Raw genomic sequence first — 23210 nt, 5'->3', positions numbered from 1 at the left:
GATAGAGGCCTCTAGTGGCCAAAAGGCAATTTTTAGAATGGGCAGCGCCATTGAGGGCTTCCACCATTTTAACGCAGTCAACTGGGTGTGACTTGCATCTTCATTGGCTGATCCCTCCTGAATACCTGGAGTCATGTCCAACCGGCTCATCAGGAAGGATCAGCCAATCGTGAAGAAGAAAATGTACTATGTTAAAATGGAGATAACCTCAATGGCGCTGCCCATGGTGTCAGACGCTATAATGGCAGATAAAGATGAATCTCTATGGAACTGACAGAACCTGTTCTTCACAACTGTTATATCATTATTTAATTAATAAATACCGCTCTGGGCTATACAGAACTTGTCCCGAAGTGAGAAAATACATGGATTGATTCCTCTAGAAATAAAACCAAGACACACTCACTTCAGTTGATAAGTAAAGTTTTTAGAATAATTATGGTTAACAATTATGTTACTGTTTTTACAGAATAAATAGTATCTTACACAGACATGTTTTACATTGAAATTGAGTTTAATTACCTGCATTTCACATAGTGCAACCAGTTCCCAAAGACACTTCACAGATTGTGAGGGGACAGTAGAAGTAGAAGTATGTTGCACATTTCCTGGATTTATTTTTCTTCTAATTCATAAAAAGATATAGCGAGATTTCATGACATCGTTTAAAATGGAGGAGTGCCCCCATTAAAACACCAGACAGAGCTTGTGAGGTATCCTCCAGTCTTCTCTGGGACACTGACCATTTCCATTCCATGACTTATTTCTAACCCATTTCAGGATGCTGAAACAATTGATTGAAATAAAATGGGTAACTGTAGTCAGACTGCATCTTTTTCACTTCAGTGGTGCCAGTCAGATTGTAGTATAACTACAGTATGCTGCAAATACTGCGTACAAAATAATACTTTGTTTTACTGCAGTAATTTTGCAGTGTAACTGCAGTTCAAGGTACCAGTCGACTGCAGTTACTGCATTTTTACTGCAGTTTCAAAACTGCAATCTTTTTTTGTAAGCGAATGATTCGTCAGAGGTCCTTGGGAAGTAAGGAAATATATCGCAGTGATCACAACAGACTGAACATTGAGGTAAAGTCTTCCCATAGAGTCACTAAGACAAATAGTCATTTCTATTTGTCAATGAGATTAATGGCATTTATAAATGGGGGGGAAATGCCTGTACAGGTATGTTGTACCCCCTTAATATTCCTATACACAGACAAATCGAGCACAGATTTCAGTTAGCAAAGCAATACAAAACCATATAGAACCTTGTTTAATGCCCATAACATGCCTGTATAATCATCAGAACTGAGTTATGTTAACCAGTGGCCAGGATATATAAGAGATAGTTATTAAATGGTGCTTAAAAAGGCTTTATTCCCTTTTTCTATGACCACAACCAGAGCCATGTCTATGGTTCTGACAACCGCTCAGCGCACACATGTACACCCCTCATGAAACAGTTTTGCATAAAATACTGAATCAACAAATAGGCTATTGCTTTTAAATCAGCCTGTTCATCTTCCACATGATTAAAACTAAGGACCCTTTGCTGCCTCGTCTGCAACCACCTTGACGTTGGAACTACACGTCACTAACAACTGCCCCAAAATGTCTCTTTTTATTTGCCCCTTTGACGTTTTGCATGGTGTAATTATTTCCGATCTTTAGAATATTTTTTTTTTGTGTGTGTGTCCCTCACAAAAAGAGCAGGGTTATATGTGCAAGAGAGAGTAGGTAAGAAAGGAGAGGTTAGAGAGAGAGAGAGACACACAAGCAATGCTTTCAGATTCACATGATCAACCAGCCCATGACAAATAGTATGGTTTGCTCCCTGTGTATCCCCTTTTCCACGTGGCTTTAAGGTTACCAGACACAAGTGAGAATCAGTACATGCTTGACACCAAACCTTCCTGGGTTGGACGGTTCAGTGGCGGTAAAGGGAGCACGGGACTTCAATTGTCTGTAAGCAGGCTCAAGTCCTTGTCCTATGTGTTCATGGCTTGATTCCATTCCAAGAGGCATGGCCAATCCTAGTGGATATAGAGAAATGTTCATGACTGACTTCACTGTGACAGATTAGTTTGGGAATGTCACAATTAGGGACATGCAAAGTGGAAAAAACAATGGTTGTCAATGTTGTGTCCGCTGTAGTTATCGGACCCAAATATTTCACAGCAAAACATATTTAAAAAAAACAGAGCCACTGTATTATCCATTTTCAAATGCAACAAGACAAGAGACTCCGGAACCATGACAGAAGATAACGGGGACATCTGGTATCAAATAACGGCATGGAGTTTGGTTTAAGTATTGATGGCATCACTTTGGGTCACAAATGCATTGCTGTGTAACATGAATTCTATTTTGAATACATTCGAGAACAGAGACATACAGGCTCCAAAGCTGTTGTCAGGTGACTGACTGTAGTGTGTGTGTGTATGGGGAGAGAGACAGATCGTCAGGATTTAATTCCCTAATTAACCCACGAGGGACAATAAACAGATATGACACAGGCGCCAACACGTGACCACATCTCCGTGGTCAGAACTTGTCATTGAACACGAGGCGGTGATTTGTCGTCTCTTTATGAAAAGGTGCTTCCGTCATGTTAAAAACAAGGTTATTAAGACTCGCCGAATGACAGCGTCCTGTTCCAGCAGGTAGAACAAAGCTTCATATGATTTTGCTCCAGTGTGGAGTCTATCGCGTGTAATCGCTTGCATTGCATCTATATTGCTTTCCAGTTTGTTTGACGTGGGAGTGCTAGATCCAAGTATCGTTCTGTTAAGCCTGAGAAGAAATAGTAAGACACTGAGCCATTTTAGTTCAGCAATGTGTTAGGTTAAACATTCCTCCTTGTTACGATTATTAGCATGGGTTTGGTTTTCGGGTGTGTGGGAGTAAAGAGTGACTGTTTCAATTGTGCTGTTCCCACAATTTCTTTAGCTACTTGTCTATAAAAAAAGTGAAATAAACTCACATGGGGAATGACTGCCACTGGTCAGAAAATAAGTTACCATGGTTGCACAGGCAGCAAATAGGGTTGAAAGCCCTTGGGGTGGGTGGAGTTTCCAGAATCCAGACTGATTGGGGTAAAAGAGGGTGGTGCTCTTCTGGTTTCCTAGACTGGGATAAAGGTAAGGGGGTATCCTATTTGTTTCGCCTTTAGCTTTGGTGAAGCTCCACTGACTTGACCGGCTGCCACCCTTAGCCTGGGTAAGGAGGATGCTCTTTAGTTGTTTATCCTTTAGTTTTGCTGGCAGCAGACCACGAGCAGGGGGGAGTTTATTTTAGGAGAGCTCAAAACCTGTGTTCATACTGATGGCATAGCGGAGCTTGTCACGCAGGATGCTTTTCTTGCTGTAGTTAGGCAGCTTGAGCAGGTTGAAGCAGGTGGATGAGGTGGGGAGGCGGCCGCCAGGCTCCTTCTTCCGGATGGTGAAGAAACCCCGCAGGACACTGCCCAGGGTGTCCCCCGTGTCCTAGAGAGAGATGGGTGACAGGACCGTGAACACATAAACACACGGAGAACCAAAGTAGTCTCAAGGGACTGACTTCCCAAACCTAAGTTCTTCAACTAAAATAGGCGTACTAGTTGTGTGTGCTGGGGCGGCAGGTAGCCTAGTGGATAGAGCGTTGGGCCAGTAACCGAAAGGTTGCTAGATCGAATCCGCAAGCCGACAAGGTAAAAATCTGCCATTCTGCCCCTGAACAAGGCAGTTAATCCACTGTTCCTAGGCTGTCATTGTAAATAAGAATTTGTTCTTAACTGACTTGCCTAGATAAATAAAAGGTTAAATATATATACACTGCTCAAAAAAATAAAGGGAACCCTAAAATAACACATCCTAGATCTGAATGAATGAAATATTCTTATTAAATACTTTTTTCTTTACATAGTTGAATGTGCTGACAACAAAATCACACAAAAATTATCATTGGAAATCAAATTTATCAACCCATGGAGGTCTGGATTTAGAGTCACACTCAAAATTAAAGTGGAAAAGCAACCTACAGGCTGATCCAACTTTGATGTAATGTCCTTAAAACAAGTCAAAATGAGGCTCAGTGGTGCGTGTGGCCTCCACGTGCCTGTATGACCTCCCTACAACGCCTGGGCATGCTACTGATGAGGTGGCAGATGGTCTCCTGAGGGATCTCCTCCCAGACCTGGACTAAAGCATCCGCCAACTCCTGGACAGTCTGGGTGCAACGTGGCGTTGGTGGATGGAGCGAGACATGATGTCCCAGATGTGCTCAATTGGATTCAGGTCTGGGGAACGGCCGGGCCAGTCCATAGCATCAATGCCTTCCTCTTGCAGGAACTGCTGACACCTCAAGTGTCTAGCATTGTCTTGCATTAGGAAGAACCCAGGGCCAACCGCACCAGCATATGGTCTCACAAGGGGTCTGAGGATCTCATCTCGGTACCTAATGGCAGTCAGGCTACCTCTGGTGAGCACATGGAGGGCTGTGCGGCCCCCCAAAGAAATGCCACCCAACACCATGACTGACCCATCGCCAAACCGGTCATGCTGGAGGATGTTGCAGGCAGCAAAACGTTCTCCACTGCGTCTCCAGACTGTCACGTCTGTCACGTGCTCAGTGTGAACCAGCTTTCATCTGTGAAGAGCACAGGGCGCCAGTGGCGAATTTGCCAATCTAGGTGTTCTCTGGCAAATGCCAAACGTCCTGCACGGTGTTGGGCTGTAAGCACAACCCCCACCTGTGGACGTCGGGCCCTCATACCACCCTCATGGAGTCTGTTTCTGACCGTTTGAGCAGACTCATGCACATTTGTGGCCTGCTGGAGGTCATTTTGCAGGGCTCTGGCAGTGCTCCTCCTGCTCCTCCTTGCACAAAGGCGGAGGTAGCGGTCCTGCTGCTGGGTTGTTGCCCTCCTACGGCCTCCTCCACGTCTCCTGATGTACTGGCCTGTCTCCTGGTAGCGCCTCCATGCTCTGGACACTACGCTGACAGACACAGCAAACCTTCTTGCCACAGCTCGCAATTGATGTGCCATCCTGGATGAGCTGCACTACCTGAGCCACTTGTGTGGGTTGTAGACTCCATCTCATGCTACCACTAGAGTGAAAGCACCGCCAGCATTCAAAAGTGACCAAAACATCAGCCAGGAAGCATAGGAACTGAGAAGTGGTCTGTGGTCACCACCTGCAGAACCACTCCTTTATTGGGGGGGGGTCTTGCTAATTGCCTATAATTTCCACCTGTTGTCTATCCCATTTGCACAACAGCATGTGACATTTATTGTCAATCAGTGTTGTTTCCTAAGTGGACAGTTTGATTTCACAGAAGTGTGATTGACTTGGAGTTACATTGTGTTGTTTAAGTGTTCCCTTTATTCTTTTGAGCAGTATATATATATATATTTATTTATTAAACAAACATGTGGCTTAGGACTTTCCAATGATCCAAGTGTTCTCACCTGATCATCGGACACCTCCACACAGCGAATGGAGAAAGGGGGCTTGAGGTAGGCAAAACCCAGGAGGGGTGGTCTCGAACAGCTGGTGACAAACTGTAAAAGCAGAACAACAACAACGGAGGATCACATAACAGTGCAAAGGGCGTTCTAGAGCAGGGGTCTCAAACTGACAGCCCCGCAAGCCAGCGTAATGCAGTTAATGTATGAACAGTAAAATAGCATTTTATACTGAACAAAAATATAAACGTAAATTGCAACAATTTACAAGAATTTACTTTATTACACTACATAGAAGGAAATCAGTCAATTGAAAATTCATTAGGCCATAATTTATGGATTTCACATGACTGGGCAGGGGCCCACCCAATTGGTAACCAGGCCCACCCACTGGGAAGCCAGGCCCAGCCAATCATAATTACTTTTTCCTCCACAAAAGGCCTTTATTACAGACAAATACTCCTCAGAACCATCCTCCCCTCTTCAGATGATCCCACAGGTGAAGAAGCCGGATGTGGAGATCCTGGGTGGCGTGGTTACACGTGGTCTGCGGTTGTGAGGCTGGTTGGATATACTGCCAAATTCTATAAATTGACATTGGAGGCGGCTTATGGTAGAGAAATTAACATTCAATTCTCTGGCAACAGCTCTGGTGGAAATTCCTGCAGTCAGCATGCCAATTGAACACTCCCTAAAAACTTGAGACATCTGTGTCATTGTGTTTTGTGACAAAACTGCACATTTTAGAGTGGCCTTTTATTGTCCCCAGCACAAGGTGCACCTGTGTAATGATCATGCTATTTAATCAGCTTCTTGATATGCCACACCTGCCAGGTGGGTGGATTATCTTGGCAAAGATGAAAAGCTCACTAACAGGGATGTAAAGAAACATTTTTGAATAATAAGCTTTTTGTTCATATGGAACCTTTCTGGGATCTTTTATTTCAGCTCATGAAACATGGGACCAACACTTTACATGCTGTGTTCATATTTTTGTTCAGGATAGTAACATTTGGGGGTTGTTACTACCTTGAGGAACATGGCCCTTTCCTCAGAGGAGAAGTCACTGGACAGGATGTCCCACAGCCAGATGATGACCCGATGGCTGCTGTGGAAACCTCCATAGTACACTGTGTGTTTCCTGACAACAGGAGAGAGAGCGGGCAGGAAAGAGAGAGCGAGAGAGACCATGTCAGCAAGCACCTTCACCTTGGCTTTACAACCTTACACAGTCAACTCACTGTCCGTTACCCAATCAAATGGGACATTCAAACCTAGGATTATAGGATTTCAGGATTTCCCTACAATGTTTGGGAATTGGCAGGTCGAAGAGCTGTGGGGAAGCTAATTGAGGGGAATGAGGGTGGAAGGTCACGCACTTGAGGTCATCCAGATCTATCTCGGCGTTGTCCCCGGAGACGAGGCGCTGGACCTCGGGGGTGGAGAACATGTGCAGCCACTCTGGGTTGATGATGCTGCGGAACCCTCGGATGAAAGCTGCCGTTTGCTCTTTTATCTGCGTGTGCATGCGGAAGTGCGCCATCAGGTGGATATAGCTGATCCTGCAACACGGACAACGTCAAAGGTGAGGTTAAGTCAGACTCGGAACACCATGGGCCTCAGGGTTCTCCCCAGCATTTTTTAACAAGGTGGTGCTGCAGAGTACTGTGGGGGGAGGCCCAGGGGGGCCATTTCCTATAATCTAGAGACAAACATTTCCTTTCCTTTTTTTTAACATAGTGGTGCAGACAGTCCGCAAGATGGCACAGCGAACCGCTTACATCCTTTGGGGAGAACCCTGGGCCTGTCTAGAAACAACCCTCTAGCCCTTCCGCCTAGGTACTTGTGGAGAACTGAAAAGTTTTGATAGATGTACTAGCGTATTGCTTATTATACCTATCTACCTTGCCCTGTGATAGGCTTGGTAGGACATACACCATATTGCTTACACCTATCAGATCTCCACAACTGCCAAAGGGCCGGGTGTAGGGGCTAGGGGTTGTTCCTGGACGGAACCCCACGTCGTCATCCAACCCAACTTGTTATAACTACAGGAACAATAAACAAGAGTGTTAACATCAAATGACATCAGCAAATGTAAAAATATACATGTTTGTTCTAGATACTGTATCTTTCTCACTTGTTTTCATTGGTGACTGGCATCGTCTTTCCTCCAGGAATCAGCTCATGACAGACCAGCTGCGATATGACACAAAGACAGTATTAAGAGACGAGAGAAGAGTTCTGTTTTTCTACATTCAGAGAAAAACTATGGCTTCTACCTGTCCCATAACATCCTCGTCATACGATAGCGTCAGTCCTAGATCACCAACATCCCCGTCGTAGCGCTGGAAAAGGACAAGACGAAGATCAAATAACTATTTTGAGTCGACTTCCACAACTTCGGAGTGATATTGATCACAGAAAGTAGCGACGGATTAACAGCGAAGCAAAAAAAACTTCTCAAATCAAAATAGCGGTCACCATAAACCAGGGTCGTGTTCATCAGGCACCAAGCAGAAACAAAACAGACCGAAACAGGGAGAAAGGACCTCATGGACTTATACAATAAGAAACACTCCCTTTTGTTTTCAGTTGCAAATTGTTTTGAAACATTTTCCATTGCGTGCTGTAATGAACATGATCTCAGGAACTAAACAACTATCAGTGTCTGTGTGTTGGGAGGGGGGAGGGGTCTTTCTGACCTTAATGGAGGTGAGGTTCTTGTAGAACTCAGAGTCCAGGGAGGGCAGCTCGTCAATGGAGCTGTAGAAAGTGCTGTGATGGTGGCCCATGACCTGGCCGAGGAAGAAGGAGGCGAAGGGTACGTCTACCACGATACCCTGAAACACACACACACACACGTTGATCTCATGGACTATCAGGCTTCGCATCGATAGCTCCATATATAAATTGTGGCAACATTTCTCCAGACCTATCCCTCAGCATTATAGCGGGAAAAAGTGGTGAGTTGGGCTAGTGGCTTTAAAATAAGTCATTCTTGTTACATATATGGTCATTTCACATGAATAACATCCTCTGTGAGCGCAGGCACACCTCATACATGGCTTTTCCGAGCATCTTCCCCACAAACTCAAAGAGCTGCAGGTGGTTCTCGTGGATGTAGGACGTAGGGGAGGGGTACAGCCTCTCATTGCCACTGGTGGTCTATGGGGGGAGACATCAGCATAAAATCAGCAGCAGCAGTGGCTAAAAGTACCTTGACACTATTTGGAATCTTTCAAAAGACTATGAGCGTTAGCTTTAGCCTATCCTGGAGTGCCAGGTGGGCAGTGTATGCACTTTTGAGACTTGTCTATTGGTTCCAGTACAACAGGCAAGCTCAATCAAGCACAGATACAGCACTCAAAATTATTTCAAAAAGTATTTGAAGCAAGGCCTAGAGAGTCAACCTTAAAGAGGTTGAGAGCCGGATTAAAGACTTTCTTGATGATCTCTTCCAGGAACTCCTTGAAGACGCCGTCCTGGTCGATGCCGGCCTCGTCCACACCCAGGTCGTTGACAAACTTCACGCGGATCACACCTTTGATGGAGTTGACGGGCAACCGGCGGAGCTGGTCATAACCATCCTTATGAGAGAGTTCAGACACAAAGAGTTTGGGTGATCAGTTTGGGTATCAGTCACAACCACCATGCCTGACTGTATTTGACATCAGGCTCTGTGCCAATATGTACCCTTTGCATAACACTGTTTCGAGAATACATTCTTAGTGATATGCTAGTGTGGGGGAAAACATGCAAAAGATGGATACATCCATTTCATACCTCTAACATCCGTGAGCGGCGAATGGTGATATGGGTGACATGCGGAGAGGCGGAGCTGGTCTCCACCAATCCCAAGGTTTCCTTCTCCTTGGTGACAATGTTTCGGAACAGCAGGACCCTCTAAAGTGGGGAGGACAACGAGTGAGACACTATGTGCATTATTGGTATAGTGAAACGACAAATACGAATGCCAGGGAAGGACAAATATTATTTCTGTGCAGACTCACGTTTTTGTGTGGAATGACATGTGGGATGTACTGAAGTAACAGCTGAGCTCTCCTCTTGCCCTTCTCCAGCTCTTGGAACAAAAGGCTAGGCTTTAAATCCCTGGACACAAGGGGTGAAAGAGTGAGTCAGTGAGTGTACCTTTTCCCCTACTGATCAGGCCTGGGACAAATACAGTGCCTTGAGAAAGTATTCACCCCTTGACTTTTTCCACATTTTATTGTGTCACAAAGTGGGATTAAAATTGATTTTTTTGTCAACGATCTACACAAAATACTCTGTAATGTCAAAGTGGCAGAAAAATTCTGAAATCTAAAAATATTTATGGATAATAAAACACTGATATAATTTGATTAGATAAGTATTCAACCCCGAGTCAATACATTACAGCAGTTAGTCTTTCTGGGTAAATCTCAGAGCTTTGTACACCTGGATTGTACAATTCTTCAAGCTCTGTCAAGTCGGTTGTTGATCATTGCTAGACAGCCATTTTCAAGTCTTGACATAGATTTTAAAGCAGACTTAAGTCAAAACCATAACTAGGCCACTAAGGAACTTTCAATGTCATCTTGGTAAGCAACTCGTGCATATTGAAAAAAAAGCAACTCGTGCATAATTGGCCTTGTGTTTTGGGTAATTGTCCTGCTAAAAGGTGAATTCGTATCCCAGTGTCTGTTGGAAAGCAGACCAAACTAAGTTCTCCTCTAGGATTTTGCCTTTGCCTGGATCTATTCCTTTTCTTTTTATCATTAAAAAAAACTCCCTAGTCCTTGATGATTAGCATACCCATAACATGATGCAGCCACCACCATGCTTGAAAATATAAAGAGTGGTAACTCCGTGATGTGTTGGATTTACCCCAAACATAATGCTTTGAATACAGGACAAAAAGTTAATTTATTTGCCACATTTTTTGCAGTATTACTTTAGTGGCTTATTGCAAACAGGATGCATGTTTTGGAAAAATTGTATTCTGTACAGGCTTCCTTATTTTCACTCTGTCAATTAGGTTAGTATTAGGAGCAACTACAATGTTGTTGATCCATTCTCAGTTGTTTTCTAATCACAGCCATTAAAAACTAGATAAAATGTTTTAAATCCCCTTTGGCCTCACGATGAAATCTGAGTTAGGAAGGACGCCTGTATCTTTGTAGTGACTGGCTGTATTGATACACCATCCAAAGTGTAATTAATAACTGCACCATGGGACATTTAATGTCAGCTACCAATAGGTGAACTTCTTTGCGAACCATTGGAAAACCTCCCTAGTCTTTGTGGTTGAATCTGTGCTTGAAATTCACTGCTCGACTGAGGGACATTACAGATAATTGTATGTGTGGGGTACAGAGATGGGGTAACATTTAAAAATCATGTCAAAAACTCATTGCACACAGAGTGAGTCCACGCAACTTATTATGTGACTTGTTAAGCACATTTTTACTCTTTCATTTATTTAGGCTTGCCATAAGAATACTTATCGACTCAATACATTTCAGCTTTTCATTTTAATGAATTCGTAAAGATTTCTAAAAGCATAATTCCACTGACATTATGGGTTATTGTGTGTGACACAAAATCTAAATTCAATCAATTTTCAATTCAGTCAAATACTTCCAAGTACTGGAGGTGGGCCCAACATGGCTTGCGTGGAGTACTGGGTGGTCAAAGTTGGCACAAATGTTCCATTGGTTCCATTGTGGTGGGAAAGCTTCATCAAGCGCTCCTCAAGCATTTGACTGCTACTGATCACTAGGATCACCTTAGCAGGTTTTGGAAAGTGCAGACTAACTATGGGAAGGATCAGGGATTAGGATAAGTATGTTTCCCGGAGGGGCACTTACTTGCGCAGCCAGTTGTCATCAGGGGAGAACCTTCTCCTGCAGTCCCGCTCGTAAAGCACCATCAGCCAGCCGTGAACGCTGTGGAACAGGTCCAGCTTCTCTCCCTTGGCATTCTCTGTCACAGACAACATCACATTAAGTTAATGCACACACTCAACGACCTTATCCTCAAGACATTTCTCATGGTGCCGGAACCTGGGATTGGCAATTCTGTCACTGTCTATCACATCGCCTTTGAGTACGACAAGAATTCAACAGAGGGAGGAGGAGACTCACCCAAAATGCCATCCCAGACCATCTTGTAAACAAACGTGTTGAGAAATGAGGAGATGGTTACAAGCTCCTCCGTCTTAAACGAGATCTGCTCTTCGTAAACTTCAATGTCATCCAGGATCCTGTATAACACACAAAGGATGGTCAACATATAACATATACAGTCGTGGCCAAAAGTTTTGAGAATGACACAAATATTAATTTTCACAAAGTCTGCTGCCTCAGTTTGTATGATGGCAATTTGCATATACTCTAGAATGTTATGAAGAGTGATCAGATGAATTGCAATTAATTGCAAAGTCCCTCTTTGCCATGCAAATTAACTGAATCCCCCAAAAACATGTCCACTGCATTTCAGCCCTGCCACAAAAGGAGCAGCTGACATCCTGTCAGTGATTCTCTCGTTAACACAGGTGTGAGTGTTGACGAGGACAAGGCTGGAGATCACTCTGTCATGCTGATTGAGTTCGAATAACAGACTGGAAGCTTCAAAAAGAGGGTGGTGCTTGGAATCATTGTTCTTTCTCTGTCAACCATGGTTACCTGCAAGGAAACACGTGCCGTCATCATTGCTTTGCACAAAAAGGGCTTCACAGGCAAGGATATTGCTGCCAGTAAGGTTGCACCTAAATCAACCTTTTATCGGATCATCAAGAACTTCAAAGAGAGCGGTTCAAATGTTGTGAAGGCGGCTTCAGGGCGCCCAAGAAAGTCGATCAAGCGCCAGGACCGTCTCCTAAAGTTGATTCAGCTGCGGGATCAGGGCACCAACAGTACAGAGCTTGCTCAGGAATGGCAGCAGGCAGGTGTGAGTGCATCTGCACACACAGTGAGGCAAAGACTTTTGGAGGATGGCCTGGGGTCAAGAAGGGCAGCAAAAAAGCCACTTCTCTCCAGGAAAAACATCAGGGACAGAATCATATTCAACAAAAGGTACAGGGATTGGACTGCTGAGAACTGGGGTAAAGTCATTTTCTCTGAATCCCCTTTTCGATTATTTGGGGCATCCGGAAAAAAGCATGTCAGGAGAAGACAAGGTGAGCGCCACCATCAGTTCTGTGTCATGCCAACAGTAAAGCATCCTGAGACCATTCATGTGTGGGGTTGCTTCTCAGCCAAGGGAGTGGGCTCACTCACAATTTTGCCTAAGAACACAGCCATGAATAAAGAATGGAACCAACATCCTCCAAGAGCAACTTCTCCCAACCATCCAGGAACAGTTTTGTGACGAACAATGCCTTTTCCAGCATGATGGAGCACCTTGCCATAAGGCAAAAGTGATAACTAAGTGGCGCGGGGGAACAAAACATTGATATTTTGGGTCCATGGTCAGGAAATTCCCCAGACCTTAATCCCATTGAGAACTTGTGGTCAATCCTCAAGAAGCGGGTGGACAAACAAAAACCCACAAACTCCAAGCATTGATTATGCAAGAATGGGCTGCCATCAGTCAGGATGTGGCCCAGAAGTAAATTGACAGCATGCCAGGGCGGATTGCAGAGGTCTTGAAAAAGAGGGGTCAACACTGCAAATATTGACTCTTTGCATCAACTTCATGTAATTGTCAATAAAAGCATTTGACACTGATGAAATACTTGTAATTATACTTCAGTATTCCATAGTAACATCTGACAAAAATATCTAAAGACACTGAAGCAGCAAACTTTGTGGAAATTAATATTTGTGTCATTCTCAAAACCTTTGGCCATGACTGTATAAGTAAGCACAGAGATGGGATATTGTATTTAGGGCCAGTTTCCTGGATACAGATTAGGACTGAAAGAGGTGCTTCTTAGTCTAGGACTAGACTTAATCTATACTTAGGAAACCAGCCCATACTGTATAACGTGTAAGTTATGTGTTAGCATTTCATGGAGCTCACGTGATGAGGTGTCTGGAGCAGTCACAAAACAGCATGAGCATGGCTAGCAGCTGTTTAGACTCCTCTGTGTCGTTGTTCAGGCACTCTATGAACAGCTTGAGCCCTCCTTGGGGTCCTAGTTCGCAGATGAAGGCCCACAGCTTAGGCAGCAGGTCATCCAGGTAGGTTAGGCCTGAGGGGGACAGCACCGAACACAACATGAGAGAATGTGCGTGTGCGTGTGTATGCGTGCCTGATTCAAATGGAACTATGCAGGGACTCACCAGTAAGGATTTGCAGTCGTATCTGGGTGAGCGTGGTGAGGGCTGTCTGGTACAGTACACAGATACTGCACACTTTCTGAACCTCTGCGGAGTCCACCCGTCTCCCGCCAACTGGCTTCAGGATGTTTCGTACTGAGGCAGACTTCTGAAATGCCCGCTTGAATAGACCTAAGAGGAAACCGATCCAATAAGGTTAGTTCATTGTTTTAAAAAACACAACTTATATTATGCACTTCTATAATATAATCTGGATCAATCAACAACAACCCAGGTATGTGATAATAAATCTGATAATGGTGTCAAAATAAATAACCCATGACATTAAACGATTAAGTGCCTGATGAGAAAACAAAAGAGAAACTGAAATACAAATTCGACTTACTCTTGACTGGCAGGTTGTTTTGGGATGTGGTAGGTTGTGGCGGAGGCGTGGCCTCTTGGGTCTCCAGCTTTTTGCTGAGGACGTCACTGAAGAGAGTCCGGATCACAGGCATGCCCCACAGGTACTGCAACTGCTTCGTGACCAGTGGCATGGACTCATTCAGACTGGAGGGATGAAGTAAAGGTTGAGTGGGAAGGGGGTGGGTGGATGTGTGTGTGTGTGTGAGAGATCGAGTTGGTCCCCCCTTTGCTGCTATAACAGCCTCCACTCTTCCGGTAAGGCTTCTCCGCCAAACCCAGATTAATCCGTCAGATGGTGAAGCATGATTCCTCACTGCAAAGAATGTTTCCACTGCTCTAAAATCCAATGGCAGCAAGCTTTACACCACTCCAGACAACACTTGGTATTGCCCATGGTGATCTTGGTACGTCTAATCGGCCATGGAAACCCATTTCATGAAGCTCCCAATTAACAGTTCTTGTGCTGACGTTACTTCCAGAGGCAGTTTGGAACTCGGTAGTGAGTGCTGCAACCGAGGACAGACCATTTTTACGCGCTACCGCACTCGGCAGTCCCATTCTGTGAGCTTGTGTGGCCTACCACTTTACGGCTGAGCCATTGTTGCTCCTAGACGTTTCCACTTTACAATAACAGCACTTACAGTTGGCCGGGGGAAGCTCTAGCAGGGCAGAAATTTTACGAACTGACTTGTTGGAAAGGTGGCATCCTATGACGGTGCCACGTTGAAGGTCACTGAGCTCTTCAGTACGGGCCATTCTACTGCCAGTGTTTGTCTATGTGCTCGATTTCATACACCTGTCAGGAACGGGTGTGGCTGAAATAACCAAATCCACAAATGTAGAAAATACCATGGCTTGTGAAAGTATTCATCCCCCTTGGCATTTTTTCTATTTTGTTGCCTTACAACCTGGAATATATATATACATATATATATTTTTTTTTATTGGGGGGGGGGTGTATCATTTGTTTTATACAACATGCCTACCACTTTGAAGATGCTAAAAAATTTTTATTGTGAAACAAAACAAAAAATAAGACAAAAAAAATGGAAAACTTGAGCATGCATGACTTTTCAACCCCCCAAAGTCAATTATTTGTAGAGCCACCTTTTGCAGCAATTACAGCTGCAAGTCTCTTGGGGTATGTCTATATAAGCTTGGCACATCTAGCTACTGGGATTTTTGCCCCTTCAAGGCAAAACTACACCAGCTCCTTCAAGTTAGATGGGTTCCGCTGGTGTACAGCAATATTTAAGTCATACCACAGATTCACAATTGGATTGAGGTCTGGGCTTTGACTAGGCCATTCCAATACATGTAAATGTTTCCCCTTAAACCACTTGAGTGTTGCTTTAGCAGTATGCTTAGGGTCATTGTCCTGCTGGAAGGTGAACCTCCGTCCCAGACTCAAATCTCTGGAAGACTGAAACAGGTTTCCCTCAAGAATTTCCATGTATTTAGCGCCATCCACCATTCCTTAAATTCTGACCAGTTTCCCAGTCCTTGCAGATGAAAAACATCCCCAGAGCATCATACTGCCACCACTGTACTTCACTGGAGGGATGATTTTCTGGGGGTGATGAGAGGTTTTGGGTTTGCGCCAGACATAGCGTTCTCCTTGATGGCCAAAAAGCTCAATTTTAGTCTCATCTGACAAGAGTACCTTCTTCCATATGGTTGGGTAGTCTCCCACACGCCTTTTGGCGAACACAAAACGTGTTTGCTTATTTTTTTCTTTAAGTAAAGTATTTTTCTGGCCACTCTTCCGTAAAGCCCAGCTCTGTGGAGTGTACTACTTAAAGTGCTCCTATGGACAGATATCTCTGCTGTGGAGTTTTGCAGCTCCTTTAGAGTTATCTTTGATCTCTTTGTTGCCTCTCTGATTAATGCCCTCCTTGCCTTGCCCATGAGATTTGGTGGGCGGCCCTCTCTTGGCAGGTTTGTTGTGTTGCCATATTCTTTCAATTCTTTTTACAATGGATTTAATGGTGCTCCGTGGGATGTTCAAAGTTTCGGATATTTTTTATAACCCAACCCTGAACTGTACTTCTCCACAACTTTATCCCTGAACTGTTTGGAGAGCTCCTTGGTCTTCATGGTGCCGCTTGCTTGGTGTGCCGCTTGCTTGGTGGTGCCCCTTGCTTGGTGGTGCCCCTTGCTTGGTGGTGTTGCAGACTCTGGGGCCTTTCAGAACAGGTGTATATATACACAGATCATGTGACAGATCATGGAACACTTAGATTGCACACAGGTGGACTTTATTTAACTAATTATGTGACTTCTGAAGGTAATTGGTTGCACAAGATCTTATTGAGGGGCTTCATAGCAAATGGGGTGAAAACATTTGCACGCACCACTTTTCCATTATTTATTTATTTTAGAATTTTTTTGAAACAAGTCATTATTTTAATTTCACTTCACTAATCTGGACGATTTTGTGTATGTCCATTACATGATATCCAAATAAAAATCTATTTCAATTACAGGTTGTAATGCAACAAAATAGGAAAAACACCAAGGGGGATGAATACTTTTGCAAGGCACTGTATATTTTCTTCAAACGATTTTACGGAGTGCACACATGCAGCTATTCTGTGTTGAGCGGTTAACAAATTAACAGGTCCTCATATATGATTCATTTAGAGTTATTTATGCAACTTTAGTGGTGAAACAAACATTGGGCTACATGTTTTGATTTTTAATACATTCAGCAGGATGTGACTAATGATTTTCCCTTTTTTACGCATGAAAGGCATGAGCTCTGCTTTGTTTAATTTTTTGCGCAGGCTGCACACACTTTATCAGTCTCTCATTCACAATTTGACAAGCAATTGATAATGCCTAGTGGTCATGGTGCCCTTGGATAAATATAATAATTCCTTCCCCCAGCTGAGTTCTCCAAAGCACCTCTCACTCACGTGGCTTTCTCAGATACCGCATTTCTTATTAGTCAATGACCATCACGTGATCAGGTCCTTCTCACAGGCTACAAGTGAACACACACATCTGGGACGCAACTGCGCTCGTACTTATCAAATTCTGAGGCGCATATTGAAGATGTTGGAAGGCCAAATGAACAGCAAAAGCACTAACCTATGTCAATCTACTAACTCCCATAGTACAAAAGTTGACCTATTCTATTGGTCAACTTGTCCTTCTGTGCGAGAAATAAATATTCCAAACATAATCTGGGACAGTTGTCGAATGCGACAGATCCCAAATTAAATTCAACCACTAGCATAAAAAAAGTGTTTAAAGCAATGAGGCTGATGCAACAGATCATAACATTTAGCTCATTGATTGTCAACTAGATTAAGTCGTGGGACGATATTTTCTTGAGCGGAAGGTCGGGTGCCAGAACTTATTTACAAATAATTTGTAGACTGCAAATTGGCCACAAGAAGCCCAAACCAATATAATGTTTGATTAAAACATAATCATTTTAAACCTTGCTTACATTTGTAGACGATCACATCTCTCCATTATACGTTGGAATACTTGGGAGCAGATTTCTTAAATTAAAATCACTTGGAGCTGATTTCCTGGTGTTTTTACAGTCTTATGTCCAACAACTAATTTAAAAATGTTTTAAAAGTTTTTTTCCTCAGAAAACCTGGGGGGGTCAAATAAAACCACCCATGGGGTGCCAGTTGGGGATCCCTGGTTTAGCTTAAAATGTTGATAAACTATTAGGCTATTTCTTCACATTATAAGCTCAGAAATGCGCACACGGCAGTAGGCTATAACAGTGAATATTGAGAATGCAATTAGCGGGAAAATACCATTCTCAAAAGTGACCGCAAATGCGATTATACATGTAATGCTTTATTATAAAAGGTACATTTTTATGGCGACAATTATCTTCCCCAAACTTGAAACTCGGACGCTGCCAGGGCCTCCCGAGTGGCACAGTGGTCCAAGGCTGTGCTACTAGAGATCCTGGTTCGAGTCCAGACTCAGTCGCAGCCGGCCTCGATCGGGAGACCCGTGGGGCAGCACACAATTGGCTCAGCGTCGTCCGGGTTAGGGGAGGGTTCCGGGTTAAGCGAGCAGTGTGTCAAGAAGCAGTGCGGCTTGGCTGGGTTGTGTTTAGGAGAACGCACAGCTCTTGACCTTTGATTCTTCCCGAGTCCGTACGGGAGTTGCAGTGATGGAACAAGACTGTAACTTCCAATTGGATACCACGAAATGTATACCAGTTAGGCTCCTATGTATGCTAGTTAGGCTCCTATGTATGCTAGTTAGGCTCCTATGTATGCTAGTTAGGCTCCACACCAGTTGTAAAGCAAATTAATGTTCTTAATTTTAAGAAGTTATTTGGCCACTTTAGTGGTGATACAGACCTTATCAAAGGGGTTTGCGACTATGATTTGAAAAAGTTGCAAAACAAGGCATGCAGTGTTTCTTGCCTCACTGCACAGAGGCTGGGCATCATTAACAAGTGATACTATGTCATTCACAAGTGATACTATATCATTCATAAGTGATGGGCTAATATTGTCAACAATCAGACTATTCTTGATTTAATGTAGTCTTTTCATATACTAAATAATATATGTGTGAAATTTGTTTTGATTTAGAATGGACCATTAGCATGCACCTGTCTCAAAACAGGGGCATGGGAAAGAAATACATGTTATCTACACACTTAAATAGGGAATGGAGGACGCTTTTCCCGTGGTTCACTTTCATGCCAGCCAGTAAAGAGAAGCAATGTGCTTACTATTAGGAAAGTTGAGAAATAAATATAGTAGGTCTAGCCTATAGAAAGCTGATAGGACCCTCCTCTCTTTAATAGAGGCAATCAAAACTCTGTTTTCTCAATTGCATAGCCTATAGAAATATTGCACAACATGAGCTCATGGGCTCTCATTAAGTATTTGATTAGATTTTCGTTTACATTTGTCAGAGTGATTAGAGGGACGATAGAGTGCTGAGTACAAGGCAGTTAGCAAGTTGGTAAGCTACTAATGACCATCAGCAGCATCAGAGCTTGGAGAAGACTAATGGCTCGTGACTGCCGGTGTGGAGTAACGCAGACACCGTAACAGCCCTAGTTGAGATCCCATTTCATAGGCCAGTCCCAAATCGGTTTGTGCTGTTTTGCTCCTAAGGTCATTGACACTTGATTTTGGCATGACAACAACCATAAGAGTCGGCAAGAGAGCACAAACCGATCTGTGATCAGGCTATGAGGATGTCTCACTGACCCGTAGTCTACGGTTTGGGAGAACCAGCCAAGGACAGGGTGCCAGTGGGTGAGGTTAGATTTCTTCTGCGACACGTATCTCTGGCAGTAGGACAGCATGTCCGTCAGTTCCGTCACAAAGTGGTTGGCCTCCTCCTCCAGTACTTTCTCGTTGAGGTAGCCCAGGTGAATCAGGTTACCTACAGTACAACAGGATGAAACAGAGGCCCCGCAGAGCAGCAACCCCAAATAACTGATTCAGTATGTTTCCACAGCACCGCACAGAGAAAGACAAGAAAGAGAGAGACAAAAAAAAAGGCAACTCAAACATGCACACTCACAGTAGTAGCCAATATTTCCATAGAATAGATATGAGAATCAGTGTAAACGGCCCTACCCAGTAAGCACAGTGTGTGGCTCCCCTCCAGGCAGACACAGATGTCGACACACTGCTCCTCGCAGCTAAGGAACAGGATGAACTTCCTCAACAGGTCGTGGGTCTGGATGGTGGTCATGCACTGCACAGAGACAAGCACACACTCAGAGGCTTTGTCATTGTACAAGCTATTATATGTTTATACAATAATGTCTATATATCTGAAGTGGCACCCTACACGGTGCACTAGGTAGAGAATTGGCTGCAATTTCTTCATTTTGAGTGTTTAGCGTTTACCTCTGGGGTGATGGTGTAGATGTGGGAGACAACTGCTGGGACAGACATGATGTGGATGAGGAGAGACCTCAGCAAGTTGTCAGAGAAGTGAGCAGCAATGACAGGTCTGTAAAATAAAGACAAGTTACACTAATGGCTCCCGAGCCTTCTTCAGCTCCAAGCATTCCTAAAAGGTGACCAAGCAGATCATACACTATGATAAGATAGGACCTCATATTCCATGAAGCTAAGCCACTTGATTTTTTTTTCTTCCAACAAACCCAGTTACAGAGGGAAGTGTGAGCAAGCAGAACATTGGGTATATACAACAATAGATCTGGCCCAGGCTCTAGTGATGCAGAGACAATTGATCCGTGGTGGTCGAGTGGGAATGAGAGAGCTTCCAGTGGCCACTCACCTTAATGCCAGTGTGAATACTGCTGTGAGTGTGCCCTTGGTAAGTGAGGGTCTCGAGCGTGCCAATCCGTTGGTGAGTAGAATCTACCAGGGAATACAAAATTGCAGAAACCACCAATAAAACATCAGCAACATAATAATAATAATTCTAAAAGCCCTGATGAAAAGATGGAAGATGTCGTATGAGTCACTGTACCTGCAGTATTGAATAAAATCCCTTCTGATTGAGATGCCCCATGATGTTCTCACAGATCCGGGTCAATGCTGGTCTGAGGGCCTCGCCTACCACAGAGGGAGAAAAAAAAATGGAGGATTCCACTTTGTCTTTTTCCTTTCAACATCAAGACACTTATATAGAGGAGGTATGTGTACTGCAGCAGTGGTTTGACCTGAGGCCGACCTTTCCCTCTCACTATCTTCCAGGTTGATGTGTCTGTGAAAGTCACCAGCATGGTGAGGTACAGAGTCACCAGCTTATTGTCCTGCATGATGTCAGGCTACAAGAGACAGAAGGAAGAAGGGGTGTAAAGATCCAATTATAACATTTCAATATTTAAAATGGTACACCTGTTTTCTTAAAGAAGGTTATTATCATCAAAGCATTCTGATTTACCTTTAATTTTTTCAGGAACTGACAGGAGATCCACAGGAGATCTTTAATCTGCTTGATCCAAGGGATGGTGAGGTCTTTAGAAAGAGCCAATGACACATACCAAACCTGATAACAAAGAACAATACATTATTATATATAAAGTCAGAGTCAATCACACTCTGGGTTAATTCAAAATCTGTTCTCACTGATGGTTCCTTCACTCTAATCATACTCACTTTGGGCTCATTTTCAACATCCATGCTGCCAAGAATGGAGCGACAAAGCTTCTCAAATCTCTGTGTAGTTAAAAGCATCATAGCTGGTTAGTTATATGTACACTAAACAATCTCAAGTACTATACTGATATGTAATCATTCATTTGCCTTTCAATTAGTAAATAAGAGACATCATCCTGTAAGAGACAATTAATAACAATGTACAAAACATACATTCAAATCAGTGAGGGTAAAGTGTAGGGGTTAAAGAACTTACCAACTTATCATCTTGGCAAAAAATGAATAGTAACTTCCGTGCAATTTTAAAAATGGATAGTGCGTTTCTTTTTGTGGTCCCGGCATCTTGGAATAAGTCATCAACTTCTTTCCTAGTAAGAAAGAGAGCATTCATACATTACTTCAAAAGGTTTATTCACAAACTAGTCTCATGAAAGATTGTGTGTCCTAATGCATAACAGCACACATTGCTTGTAAAGCGAACCTTATTTGTTTCTGGAGTCTGCAGCGACAGAGGAATCTCCTGACCAGTGCTTGAATTAGGGTGGCTGCTCTGTCCCTTGCTTTGTACCCCTTCCTCTCCTCACGTGCCTGCCTGGCTTTGTCCAGAAACTCAGACTTGGAACTCTGAGCTGCACTAAACATTGTGCAGCCCTAAGGTCAGGCAAAATGGACATGGTCAAATTAACACATCTATAGTCTCAGTGTGGGAAGGGGAGGGGGAAGAACCATACACTGGAATAGAATATGAATACATTCAAATTAAGGTATACCTGTGTTTTCCTCTGGTCTTGCCTAGACCTTTGCAGCTCAGAATGCGCTATGCTTCTCAAGTCATTTGAACATCCTCGAGATCCAAGTTTTTAGACACCCTTCGAGAGCTATAGCTAGCTTGCGCTTCGGTTAGCCCAGCAAAAGCTACAATTGTCAACTCTAGGAAAATAACTATTTAAATAACATATGTAACATTAACACGTCATTACAACTTGAGACCATGTTAACTAGCTAACGTTAGCTAAATTCGCTAGCTAGCTACATTGACGACGTTGTCTGGTCTCAAACGTTGACATTCCTAAGGCAGGTAGCTAGCTAGCAACATAAACTATGTTTTTATCCAATGGACAAACTGACAATGTGGTACCAATCAATTGTATCGGTTAGTTAGCGTACTACAGTAGCGTTAGGTAGATAACTAGACCCGGCAAATAACTCGCTAGCTTTTGTCGCCAGTCAGCTAGCTATTATGGTTAGCTAGCTAGCTGTGTTGGTTAGCATAGCAGATTAGATACTTCATCGCCACCAATTGATTGATATACTTGTCAAAGCATTTTACTAACATGAAAAACTAAATAAAACATGACTCAATAATAACCGAACGTTCACTGGAAATGACACCCTCATTAAGTAGAGTCCGTACGCTGTTTCAAAATGTAAACAATAACAGGCGATCCTTTGACTCCATCCAATTTAACCATTAATCCTTGCACTGTCGCACAAAATATATTGTGAGTGGAATGTAATTGTGTGAGAGTAGACACTTACATAATAATTTCAGTATTGATACATTGTATGTATACTGAACTATTAGCATTTATTTTGTCACAATTACTCTTGTTTGAACTGGATCTCTTCAATTAAAGCGTTTGATGCAACTTATAGGAACTATAGGTATTGCTATGAAAAGGGGGGAGCTATTATTGGTTACTCCTTTGTGGGGCGGAAGCTAATTAGTGACGTATAACAATCCAACGCTATTTATGGCTTATAAAGAATAACTTGTTGAATCTTTTTTTTTTATGTTTACCGTTCTCATAGCAGCAGGATCTTATGCTGGCAGAACAATAGCGTATTTATTTTTCTCTATATAAGAGTCCCAGTTTTGCTTCTGTCCCTCTCCTCACCCCTACCTGGGCTCAAACCAGTGACCCTCTGCACACATCAACAACAGTCACCCACGAAGCATCGTTACCCATCGCAGAGCAAGGGGAACAACAACTTCAAGGTCTCA

At 43.3% G+C, this 23210-nt stretch overlaps 1 protein-coding gene across 2 annotated transcripts; it reads right to left on the bottom strand.

Annotated features, from left to right (window-relative positions):
- Positions 1–406: 406 nt before the first annotated feature.
- Positions 407–22709, bottom strand: LOC139389286 (ubiquitin-protein ligase E3B-like). 2 transcript variants are annotated; one of them, XR_011629397.1, is made up of 28 exons: positions 21976–22693; positions 21687–21856; positions 21462–21573; positions 21206–21265; positions 20991–21095; positions 20778–20874; positions 20574–20659; positions 20379–20461; positions 19982–20087; positions 19706–19826; positions 19331–19508; positions 14101–14264; positions 13719–13886; positions 13456–13627; positions 11577–11695; positions 11301–11415; positions 9462–9561; positions 9235–9354; positions 8862–9038; positions 8506–8616; positions 8154–8291; positions 7731–7796; positions 7589–7647; positions 6828–7010; positions 6478–6589; positions 5452–5544; positions 2986–3487; positions 407–2035 (listed from the first exon to the last, which is right to left on the bottom strand). XR_011629397.1 is itself a non-coding variant. In XM_071135873.1 (27 exons), the coding sequence occupies exons 2-27, from the start codon at positions 21845–21847 to the stop codon at positions 3296–3298; spliced, it is 3198 nt and encodes a 1065-aa protein (XP_070991974.1). In that variant the 5' UTR covers positions 21848–21856; positions 21976–22709; the 3' UTR covers positions 407–3295. The 2 variants fall into 2 exon arrangements, 1 of the variants encoding a protein (XP_070991974.1); XM_071135873.1 differs by having other exon boundaries at positions 407–3487; positions 21976–22709.
- Positions 22710–23210: the final 501 nt, after the last annotated feature.

Source organism: Oncorhynchus clarkii, chromosome 30, assembly GCF_045791955.1.
Source record: "Oncorhynchus clarkii lewisi isolate Uvic-CL-2024 chromosome 30, UVic_Ocla_1.0, whole genome shotgun sequence".
Lineage (NCBI taxonomy): Eukaryota > Metazoa > Chordata > Actinopteri > Salmoniformes > Salmonidae > Oncorhynchus > Oncorhynchus clarkii.
This window is presented reverse-complemented; position numbering and strand designations above follow the sequence as displayed.

Coding starts and splice junctions, on each gene's coding strand:
- LOC139389286 (XM_071135873.1), bottom strand. CDS start 21,847: ATGTTTAGTGCAGCTCAGAGTTCCAAGTCTGAGTTTCTGGACAAAGCC. Junction 19,827..19,981: donor TCTACACCATCACCCCAGAG/GTAAACGCTAAA, acceptor GTCTCTGTGCAG/TGCATGACCACCATCCAGAC. Junction 6,590..6,827: donor ATAGATCTGGATGACCTCAA/GTGCGTGACCTT, acceptor TCCTGTTGTCAG/GAAACACACAGTGTACTATG.